The sequence below is a fragment of the Sphaeramia orbicularis genome, chromosome 13 (genome assembly GCF_902148855.1).
Source record: "Sphaeramia orbicularis chromosome 13, fSphaOr1.1, whole genome shotgun sequence".
Lineage (NCBI taxonomy): Eukaryota > Metazoa > Chordata > Actinopteri > Kurtiformes > Apogonidae > Sphaeramia > Sphaeramia orbicularis.
Window position 1 is genome coordinate 38,722,761 of NC_043969.1, and position 12,731 is coordinate 38,735,491.

The 12,731-nt window shown below is 35.7% G+C and overlaps 1 protein-coding gene across 1 annotated transcript in view; it reads left to right on the forward strand.

Moving 5' to 3' along the window:
- Positions 1-8,168: 8,168 nt before the first annotated feature.
- tenm4 (teneurin transmembrane protein 4) overlaps positions 8,169-12,731 on the forward strand; it is a 580,630-nt gene continuing 576,067 nt past the window's right edge. The window contains exons 1-2 of the mRNA XM_030151937.1: positions 8,169-8,451; positions 10,963-11,235. Of these exons, the coding sequence (XP_030007797.1) occupies positions 8,229-8,451; positions 10,963-11,235 (496 nt within the window). The 5' untranslated portion in view covers positions 8,169-8,228. The remainder of the gene's footprint in view (positions 8,452-10,962; positions 11,236-12,731) is intronic.

A 12,731-nucleotide genomic window follows, 5' to 3' on the forward strand; every position in this document is an offset into this window, starting at 1 on the left:
CTATGTTTGATATCTATTTTTTCAGCACAACTTCATCTATCTCATTTGCCTATTTTTTCACTTTAACCTACTATATCAACACAAAAGGACAAAAAACACACAAAAAATATAAAATCTGATTTGAAAAATGTATATCATTTATTGCATAAATAGCACAATGATGCTTACCAAACCTTTTCAAAGACTTTAAAAATGAATCTTGGTTCCAAATATTAGGTATATAGAATCAAAATTGTAATAAAGTAAAACTATACTCAAATATTTGACATTAACGTCCTGAGAACCACCAATGTATTTTTATCCTCTGTATGGGACAAGAGTTTCACAGCTTTATGAACAAAAAAAAAAAAAAAAAAAAAACACGGTCCACTGCAAAGGACAGTCAATTAAATGTTAAAAATGCATCTGAAAAAACTGTTGCATTGTGCTTTTTTTTTTTTTTAAAAAAAAAGGCAATTATTTAATGTAAAAAAGCCAAAAACTTGTACTTTTCTGGGTCTTTACATCGGTGTTTTCTCTGGTTTTCTTACCCCCACACACCCCACTGTCCTCCTGGTTTCTGAATCCGGTTCAGGTGGAGGTCGTCTTCGCCCTTACCTGTAATGCTAATGCAGTCTGTGGATTAGAATCTGCAGATTCAACCAGTTTTTTCCGTTTTGAAAAAGGGCAAAAAATGACGAAGATATGGTCAGAAATATAACGCTTGCTTTATATCGCTATAATAATGCTATATTGTTAATTTGCTCCAGTTTAAAACTGTCATATCTCCGGTTGTATTTGCTCTATCAACATCAAATAAAAAGTGGGAGAGTGTTTCAAGTCCGCACTTTTGAATGTAATTATCCCTAGTAGTCTACGTAACCGACTATCGATGCTACGACGTGTTGAAAATGTCATGTGATTCAGTCACAGGGCCGTAACCGTGGACCCCTAAGGCAGTGTTTTTCAACCTTGGGGTCGGGACCCTATGTGGGGTCGCCTGGAACTCAAATGGGGTCGCCTGAAATTTCTAGTAATTGATTAAAAAAAAACAAAAAACATACGAATAAAAAATATATAGTGAGATATATGGTGAGCTGACAGAGACAATCCCAATCCATAACAGACATGACAAACTGTGAAGCTGAAACTGAAGCACTGTGGTACTGTTTATCTGTCAAATGTTCATTGTGGTCGGTTTCAGATGCTGCAGCTCTTTCACAATTCATAGTTTGAGTTCAGTATTAATTGTCAGCCTTGTAAATCACAGCTGGACTGACTGTACATATCCTGACCAAGGAAAATCAAATTCTCACTTTGTGCAGTAATCTACACCTGGCTTTACTGCCTCTCTTGCAATGTCAATGCATCAAATGGGACTGTGGTCTTAAATATAGATTCCAAACAATTGTGAATGTTCTCCCAGAATGATTTGAGTTTTTGGACATTCCTAAAATAGATGGTAGTGATTAACTACTGCTGATTGACATAACCCCCAACAGTTAGCGCCCACCTCTTAATGCTTTATTTGAGCCGGAGTCATAAAAATCGTATAATATTTTTCCACCCAAATTCCCAATCTGTGCATTTTCATTAAATATTCACCAACTAGACCAGTGTTTTTCAACCGTGGGGTCACCTGAAATTTCTACAGGGTGTCCCATAAGTCTCCATACATAGGAAAAATAAACGTGTCTTGATAGAAACCATTTTTATTTATATAATATGCTCTATATGACTGCCATTTTGTCGGGAACACATTTCAATGCGTGTCCTCCACTGCTGAAGAACTATAAAGAAGAAATATGAAGAAATACATGTTAGAATCATATATGTATGGAATGTATTATGTCTCCTATGTATGGAGACTTATGGGACACCCTGTAGTAATTGATTAAAAAAAAAAAGAACTTACTAATAAAAAATATTTGGTGAGTTGACAGAGACAATCCCAATCCATAAAAGACATGACAAACTGTGAAGCTGAAACTGAAGCACTGTGGTTCTGTTTATCTGTCAAATGTTCATTGTGGTCAGTTTCAGATGCTGCAGCTCTTTCATACTTCATAGTTTGAGTTCTTGTTTGTTCAGTATTAATTGTCAGCCTTGGAAATCCAAGCTGGGCTGACTGTACATATACTGACCAAGGAAAATAAAATTCTCCCTTTGTGCAGTAATCTACACCTGGCTTTTCTGCCTCTGTCCAGAATAATATATATTATATAGACTAAATGTCTAAAATTAACCTGTATTTGAAACATAGTAGATCAAACTATTACATCATCAAAAACAAATTAATTTTAGAAAAAAAGGTCTCCATTTTGAATGTCTGGGGTCGCCAGAAATGGTGACGTTAAAATGGGGTCACAAACCTAAAAAGGTTGGGAACCACAGCCCTAAGGGTTAAGCTACGTATCGTATTCCACGTTATTATAGATCCTTCTGTTTTAGGTTTAATATTTTAGCCGACCACCATCCGAGTCCAAGCAAGAAAAATCAAATTCAGCACTCGGCAGTCAAACCCACTCCTTCTATTGATCTAATACTCAGTGCACTATTTGACAGCGGTGGTTTTATGTTTCAGATTTTAATCATCTTTGCCGGTTTAGTGTAGTCCCAGATTTGTTCGACTCCACCGTTTTCAACCAGTGATGATTTGTAACTTATAAACAACACAATTCATGGAAGGACACCTGCCATTTTTACACATGCTGTGGGCCCTGCGTATACACGGCACATAAAATTGGGTATTTGTGGGAGACTTGCACCGTAAACTTTATTGGTGCAAGATTTGTTGTGGCATATTTTATTAAATCTAATCCTGCTGGATCTTTCATGCCCTGTCCCTGTGTGTGTGCTGAGCCATGCATACACTGCTGCTTGGAAACACGCATTTGCATTTTATTTATCTCCGCTGTTACTCGCTAACTTTTTTTTTTCTTTCCTTTTTTTGTGTGAGAGTATCAGTCATGTCAGTTTTCATTTTGTTACATGTGCAGTCTCCTGTATTATTCTGTAGATAATTGTTGACTGGTTGCAATTTTAACATTTTTGCTGGCTTTTTTTCCCTGGTATTAAATACAGTTGTGTGATTGTTGAAGTTCTGAACCAGTGGAATTGCTTTTAAATCCACAAGAGATACATTTCAGCCTCATATGTTGCAACAATGAATTTAGTAGATTTAATTAAATAAATAAATGGATTATGTGTAGACTACAGTGAAATTCAAGTTATTTGAATTTACCTAGAGAATACACTGAAATGAATAAAAAATGAATAAGTACTTAAATAAATTCATATATAATGTATATATGCACATACATACACAAACATACATACACACGTACATACACACGCACATATACATACACACATGCATACATACACACAAACATACATACACACAGACACATGTACATACACACATACATACATACATACATACATACATACATACATACACACGCACATACACACACATATATACATACATTAACACATACATACATACACACAAACATACATACACACAAACACGTACATACACACACTTATATACATACATACATACACACGTACATACACACACATATATACATACATTAACACATACATACATACATACACACAAACACGTACATACACACACTTATATACATACATACATACACATGTACATACACACACACATATATACATACATTAACACATACATACATACATACATACACACACATACATACATACATACATACGTACATACATACATGCATACATACAGGGTGGGGAAGCAAAATTTACAATATTTTGAGGCAGGGATTGAAAGACAGTGTATGACCAATTAGTTTATTGAAAGTCATGAGAATTTATTTGCCACAAGAAAATTGACATAATAGAAAATGTTTTTATTCTATGTGTCCTCCTTCTTTCTCAATAACTGCCTTCACACGCTTCCTGAAACTTGCGCAAGTGTTCCTCAAATATTCGGGTGACAACTTCTCCCATTCTTCTTTAATAGTATCTTCCAGACTTTCTGGTAATAGTTTTGCTCATAGTCATTCTCTTCTTTCCATTATAAACAGTCTTTATGGACACTCCAACTATTTTTGAAATCTCCTTTGGTGTGACGAGTGCATTCAGCAAATCACACACTCTTTGACGTTTACTTTCCTGATTACTCATATGGGCAAAAGTTTCTGAAAAGGTATGGATAATAGTGTTAGGTATGATTATGACATCAATATATGTTTGGTTTCAAAACAATTGATGTAGTGCCTGCTGAGAAAAAACAACTAAATGTTCATTGTAAATTTTGCTTCCCCACCCTGTACACATAAACATTCATCTGCTACTGGAGGAAAAACATCAGATTTTGACTTAATCAGTTGCATCAGGACTTTTGCGTCATGAATAAATACACAAATTTTCCACCTTAAACTGACACCATTTATTTTGTACTTGCAATCTGAAGATAATCTATATATAATACAATTTATCCAATGGATGCCTTGATCAGTGATTTTCCCCATTGTCTTGTCTCGTCTCGTCTCGTCTCGTCTTGTCTCGTCTTGTCTTATAGTGGTTCAGAATCTGTCTCTTGTTCTTGTGGTTGTTCAGTTTCCTGCTGTACAACTGACAGTAATGATCAAAACCCATTTCAGAAATATCTGGATGAAATCATTCACCATGTTCATCACTTACATCTCCTGAACTGAAGAAAATAATGAAGGTCCAAATGGAGAGAATGAATTTTTGGCCACATTCTACAACCCATCCGTTCATCTGCTTTTATCGTGTCCTCAACTAATTGATCATAATATGAGGTTCTATGGTCACCCAGAACATTTTGCACCATTTGTACAAATGAATCCCAGTCTGTTAATTTTACAGCTGAGTTTTGAGGTGAATACAGGATCACCAATGAGTTCCACAATCTGAGTCCAATGAAAATTCTAGCTTTTGTCTTTGCATGACTTTTCACCAAGTTCTTATTTGAGATTTTGAAATAGTCTGAAATCAGATCACTAAGATTCTACAGAACTAATGGAATCATATTAATATGTGCATATATCTCTAAATGCTAACATGCTGGAGAGGTTCTGATGTCAGATTTGGACTTGATTTAGAAATAAAAACATTAGTATTTTTACCAGTGCTTTTGTCATATAGGAATATGGTACAGTCACATGATCATTTTATCCTTTTTCCATAATTGGTGTATTAAAGGGGTCATATTTTGCTAAACCCAGTTGTATTAGTCTTTGGTTCATTTATTTATGTATTTGGACCCTGATAGTTCATAGAGTTTGAAGTTGAACCCTCCAGGTGCTGCAAAGCTATCGTTATATTCATTTTGGCAAAAATCAAGTCGATTTCTACAACCTGTTCTAATTCCTTCTTAATTTGTTATGCCATGACATTTGCACATTTAAGGTCAAGAGTTCCAATGAACATTTCTCTGAGTACGACATAATTGTTTATCAGCAGCAGCGGTTGTAGTAAAAACTGAAAATATGTCCAAACTTTGAGCTGATTACCTAAAATGTTCAGTTGTCGGGTGAACGGGACAGAGCAGCACAGCCGACAACCTGGAGGGGGTGGGGCCTGAAGTGGCTCATTTGCATTTAAAGGGCCAGCGCTCAAAACAACCTTTCTGGTGTCATTACTCAGAAATAGGGTTGAAGATTCGCCTGCGGAGTTTAATTAACCCCATAACGCCAAATGTATCATATTTGATACATGAGTTTTGAAGCCCTCTACATGATCAGTGTGAGATATATGTATATCTTTTTTTTTTTTTTTTTTTTTTTAAAAACCTGATGTATACAATTAGATACATGCAATACACAGATAATCCACCAGGGGGGAGGAATTCATTCACCAGAGGCCTTTCCAGTGACACTACAAGACTATCAATAATGAGGAAGGAGGCAGAACTTTGGCAATTTTGAAAAGGAATTACCAATTTTTAGACATGTTTGTGTTACATTGTGTTTTTGTTTGTTCAAAAATATTTGAGCATTGAGACCTGATGTATCAAATATGATACAAAATTTAAACTCATACATGGAAACTGATATTTGAAAAAAACAAAAAAAAAAAAACTGAGTTGTTCAGAGGGACCAGTAAAGGCTCCAGTTTCAAAGAACTGGAATTTTCTGTCAGTGAATTAATGGTTCAGACTTTACAGGGTTAATGAACAATCCAGACCTAAGCATAGCATTTACAGTTTATCTGCACCACAGCGAAATGTTTTAAAATGCATAATTCCATTAAAAAAAAAAGACAAATATCACTCTTGAGTTGGAAGTTATTGCTGAACTTGTTTTGTGTGGTTTTAATGGACCTTGAACATTAAAGTCTAATATGATTTCCTGAGTTTCAGTGAATGTGTGTTAAGTTGAGGAGAAAAAAAATACAATTCTCAAGCTCATCCTGCAGTTAATATTTATAATAATCAATTCTGGTGAGTATTAGTGTGGAGGCATAAAAACCATACATCTTACCCATCATTTATAGTTTACTTTGGCTTTCAATTGCAATCTATAAATCCACACAAGAGTCTGATGGTTTATAAGAAACACTAACGTCTGCTGAATGAACCTGTGTGTTGCACGGACTTCAGCCAAACTCTAATTGAGCTGAATTTAGGATTGTCCCCGGGATGCTGAACCGATACTGTGATCGATCCAGCCGTGACACTCATCTGTGGTCAAACCCCCCCGTATACTGATCTGTAAATGTACTGAAACTCCCCCAGAGGCAGTAACATCCAGACTGTGTGTCTTTATTCTGTCCAATGCCAAAGTCTCATTGAAGACAAACTATGGAATCTTATTGTACCGATGTTCTTCACATGCAATACTATTTAAAAGACTTGTCAAAGTTAGGGCAAGGATACACATGTGCAGTTTTCAAAAGACTATGTACTACTTTTTTTTTTTTTTTTTTTTTTTAAGTATTACTTTTGTACCTTGAAACCTCTTCCTTTCTGAAAGTTGAGGTGCTGCAAAAACACATTTTTCATTGACAAAGAATTTGAGATCAGGACAACCTTGACTATATATGTCAACTATGAAAAATATGAAATACCCATCGTTCTACTAAATATTTACCTCCCTTCATGGTTTCTTGGTTTTCTCTCATCTATCTTATCTACACAGGTTTCTGTAGAGGTCAAATTGTCTTTGCTTCCACACATTTAACTTTACCAAACACTAGTGAATGCAGCTGTAATGTAAAAGAAGTACATTGAACACTGTTTTAACCCTTGGATGACAGTTCCCATATACATTTTTCTGTCTATGCAACCTTGCCTCAGTGATTTTTTTTCACTATTTATTGTAATATTATCCTTCATACTGGATTTTTTTCCACTGAAAATCATGTATTTTTAATATTTAATTTGCTGATCATGTAGATGTCTGTAAACGTTCAAATTAAAGTTGAGGATTATAAAATCAGAAACAGAGAAAACTGAAGAAAAAGTGACTTTTTCAGTCAAATCTATCATTAACTGAACATTAACCAAGTGTGTCCATCCACTGTCATTGATCCAACTCCATGGGTTTGACTGGTGAATCAATGTTGTAGAAGATGACGGTGTTTCCATGGTAACTGTGGGGCCTCTGAACATCCAAATAGGTCGTATCTGATGACCATGAAAAGACGAGTAACTGCATTTTAGACCAGTTATTTACATGTATTGATAGGATTAACGAATCAGCAGGTATTAAACTTTTTATTAGGGCTGCACGATATTGGAAAAAAACTGACATTGCGATATTTTTTAACCTTGCGATATGAAAAAATATTCAGGAGGATGTAATAGCTGTTTGGCACTGACGTAAATGGTCAAACTAATTAATTGTGTTACCTCTTGTGGCAACAGGTGCGACACAGAACATGTGTTTTAATATCATCCTTCTTGTAGCCGAAATAATTCCAGATAACTGACGTTGCTTTTCTTTTTGGCACCAAGTCTTCATTTATGGTGGTTTTCTCTTGTTCGTTGCTCGTTTTTCAGTGCTATTACCAGTGATTCACTCCAAACTGATTTTGGGAGGGGGCACACGGACTGACCTGCCTTGGCAGAGGTCTGCGCTCTCCAAGTGCTTTTCTAGTTATTATGAGTTAAATATCAGATTTTCTAAAGGTTTCTTCTTGTGTGTGTTTTTTTTTCCAGAATCCTTCACACTAAACCGGCACTATAACCTACATTTGATGCTGAAAACAGAGTGGAGGCAGCCATGGAAGTGAAGGAACGTAGACCCTATCGCTCACTCACTGCCCGGCAGGACACCGAGCGCCGTTACACCAGCTCCTCGGCCGACAGCGAGGACGGAAAACCCAACCCCAAATCCTACAGCTCCAGTGAAACGCTCAAGGCCTTCGACCATGACTCGAGGATGGCCTACGGGACTCGCGTCAAGGACATGGTTCACCACGAAGTCGACGAGTTCGGCCGACAAGGTTAGTCCCGCTGAGCTTTTTTTTTTTATATGAGTAGAACTGATTGATATAGTTTGCTTCATGTGTAAGTATACAAGCAGTGCACGGTGACATGTAAATGCTGATAATTCGTTTAAGGGCATGTCGCTGGCCTGGTCTCGGTGTACAGTATGCATCATTGCCTTTTAATGAGGAGTCTCCTGGTGATTCACATTCAGTCTCTGCAGAGGTCACTGGGCAGTTTCACCGTTAACGGGGGTGGCCAGCCGCTGAACTTGCAGATGTTTAAAACTGCATGACAGACATGGACTATACCTTTAACCGCTCTCCAGATATATTATTGATCTGCGAAGTTCAACTCAGATGCGATGGCACTGCAGAGACAGCCTTCAGTCCAACTGAAGCAGGACTACTTTTCACCCTTCGATGGTGAAAACTCCATTTTTCACTTTTTTACCACAGTGCTTGGTATAACTTAAACTGATTAATAGAAGGAAAAAAAAAACATGGTTTCTTTTATTTTTCAGCAATTACTGGATTTAATAAGATTCTTAAATTAACAGTGTCTGATATACAGTATAAGTGTCATAACTACTGGTGATAATTTTAGTTCTATTGGTAGAGGTCTTAAAGTAGGGAAAACCAAGGAGATATTTTTTTGGTTAAAAGAAATTGGGATTTAAATATTAGATTTTAGTGTTCTGCTTCATTTAGCCACAAGCTACAAATATTAATTCAAGTGAATTCCAATTACTTTCATATAGATATCCTATAATTACCGTGGGGGATATTACCTGCTTTTCAAGAGTTTAACAGTGAAATTACATTTGCACAAACATGCACAGGGAATGTGATAAAAGTATACAGATTCTGGAGGCGTAGAAAGAAATATACACCATTTAATATTATATATGCATCTAAGAGAGGTAAATATCAGCAATCTTAACAGGTTTTATTTTGGCTGGTAGTTATATAGTAGCATTTCATTGTAATCTGTTTAGAGCAATTATCTTTTCAATAGTTTTTGAAAAAAGCTCTCATATATATCTTTTAATCAATATATATTTAATCAGTGATTACATTTTGAAGTTCTATAACGCTAGCAATTTTTTAACCAGCTTCAGTAAACACTTTATTTTGCACATTACATTCCAAGTCAACAAAGAACACTGATAATGTAATATTTACCTGAACTGCTGCTATGCTCATATTTGTAAAATAAATAAATAAAAAGAAATCCACACTGAAATACTCCAGTGATGGAATGTTAAACTTAGTAAAAATCTACCTAATTAAGAAGCAAGTACATTTAAGGGGAAATTATATTTACGCAAACATGCATAGGGAATGTGATTTAAAAATATACAGAATCTAGAGGCAAAAAAAAAAAAATACACCATTTAAGATTAAATATACATCTAAGTTTTGCTCAAACAGAGGATATCTTAACAGGTTTTATTTAGGCTGGTAGTTATGTTGTTGCATTTCATTGTAGTCTGTTTACAGGGATATTTTTTTCACCATAGCTTTTGAAAATATCTATCTATCTATCTATCTATCTATCTATCTATCTATCTATCTATCTATCTATCTATCTATCTATCCATCCATCCATCCATCCATCCATCCATCCATCCATCCATCCATCCATCCATCCATCCATCCATCCATACATACATACATACACACACACACACACACACACACACACACACACACACACACATACACACATACACACATACATACATACATACATACACTGGGAAAAACATCAAAATTTTCCCAAGTGTGTTTATTCTCATTTCTAGTCAAAAAATATCTCATCACACTTAAAATAAGACATAATCACTAATTTTCCACTTGTTATATATAGTCTTTATTTATTTATTTATTTATGCTTAATTCAAGATTTTTTTTGCTTAATTGAAACAAAAAAAAAATCTGCCAATGAAACAGGTGAAAATTATCTTAGTAAGATTTGAATATATTGTCTAAAAATAAGTTCTTATATCTCACTGAAAAGCTACTCTTTAGGTGATTCTGTCTTATTTTAAGTGTGATGAGATATTTGGACTAGAAATGAGAAAAATACACTTGGTAAAATTTTGATTTTTTTCCAGTGCATATATTTAATAAATTATTAATTGTTGAAGTGCTATAATTTTTATATTTAACCAGCTTCAGTAAACATTTTAATACAGAACACTGATGATGTATTCTTTACCTGAACTGCTGCTATGCTCATATTTGTTAAAAAAAAAAAGAAAAAATCCAAATTGAAATACTCCAGTGATCGAACATTTTGCAGTAATTTGCTTTAAGCTTTGTAAAAATCCCCTTAAATGTACCTGCATCTTTATTAACTCCCCAACTGCTTCATTCTTTGCTTTTAAAAGATTACCGCACCTTTCAAAGCCAGGATATTGCTGTCATCTTTTTGTGAAATGAATACAGTTCATTATGTTAAGTGAGGCAGTTGGCGGCAGATTTAATTACCAGAGCTGTGTATGTATTGGCTCACTCCTCCAGGGGCAGATTTCTCTCTTCGAGACCTGGGCTTTGGAGAGGCTCTCCCATCCCACGTAGCGGCGTACAGGACAGAAATGGGGCTGCCGCACCGCGACTACTCTGTCAGCGTGGGCTCGGACGCCGACACGGAGACAGACGGCATCATGTCGCCGGAGCACGCGGTCAGATTATGGGGACGCAGTAACACCAAGTCCGGTCGCAGCTCGTGCCTGTCGAGCCGAGCCAACTCCAACCTAACGCTCACCGACACCGAGCACGAGAACACAGAAAACGGTAAGAAAAACCTCCCTGTTGTATTTGTTTCTGCCAGTCCTGATCGATGCGACTGATTTGATCCTATTCTCATGGAGATTTGATTTTGGTAAGAAAATGGAATAGATTTTTTTCAAGATACATCCTTGTAAACAGAAAGGAAATACTGTATGACTGACGAAAAGTGAAGAACAAACACCAGACTAAACTAGACTGGAATGGAACGGTTTAAGAACAAATGAAGATTGGTGTGGGCGCAGATTTGTTTAGATTTTGACAAAGCTCGACTGGAATCAATAGGAGCACAATATAAGTTGCAATTTCTCCATCTTTGTAAATGTCATGCTACGGTTTGACTCTGGAACTATTTCAGCTGGGCTAAATTAAAGTTGGCTGTTTGTATTGAATGTTTTATTTGCAATGTTTTGGAATTTGGCAACATAGTGAGGCTTTTGAAGAAAAGACAATTACCAGTGTTTTAATGAAGCTAGAGTTTTGGCCGACTGTTCCCTGTGCTGTCAGAACGTTTTGTTCCTGATTTCCTCTTTGCGTCTCAGTATGTGAGTAACTTGGGCTGTGTTCAGATCTGACTCTGACATGAGTATTTCATGATCTGATCACAAGTTTTGACGTCTCAGCGTGGGTTCACACCTGGCATTAGAAACACATCTCACTTCCCCTGTCTATACGAAAATAAATTCACTCAAATCATAAAACATAGTGTCATATAGTGTAGTCTGGCTTTCTAAGATTTGCAGATATGTCACAAATTGCTTTCTATTGCACGGATCTCTGTTATTTTTTAAGTGGGGACTGCTGATGAAAATTAGCACTGACGCTAACTCCGGCATATTTGCATGTTTATACTGAAATGGAATGTATAAATGTGTTCATTAATGTGCACTGTTCCGCCTAAATAAAGATACATACGTAGCTACAAATAAAGGCAGCAGATGTTTGATCAATGAAGGATGTTTTATTTCTTAAAGTTAGAAGCTAGCACCAATTAAAGTGTTCTGTTTTGGGTAGGGTGTCCTTCTAAACTTTTTCAGAACATTGTTTTCAATCCCAGTTTTAATTTTTACAAAAATACAATGACATTACCCATTACAGTACACATCTTCAGCTTCACCATGTTTTTAATTTCACCCAAAGCAGTTTAATAACACAAATATAAACCAGTTTAAAATAGTGGGGTTTATCGTAGTTCCCCAAATACTAGTCCTGCCCTTTATTTAACTCAGAAGAAGGTACCAAACCTTCTATGAAACTGGTCTCTAAAAACAGGACATGGGGGCTTAAAAATTCAAACCAGATGTAGACGAATCTTATGAAACAAGTTTGGAAGCACTTTGGGTCTATTTTGAAAATAAATATTTACCTAGATAAAAGAGAAACTATTTTTCAGATAAAACACATTTTTATATGATCTTACATTATATTTAATACAAAAATCCGCATGTAACACAATAAAAAGGACACGAAAATTACGCACTACTATTTTTACTAATATCTCT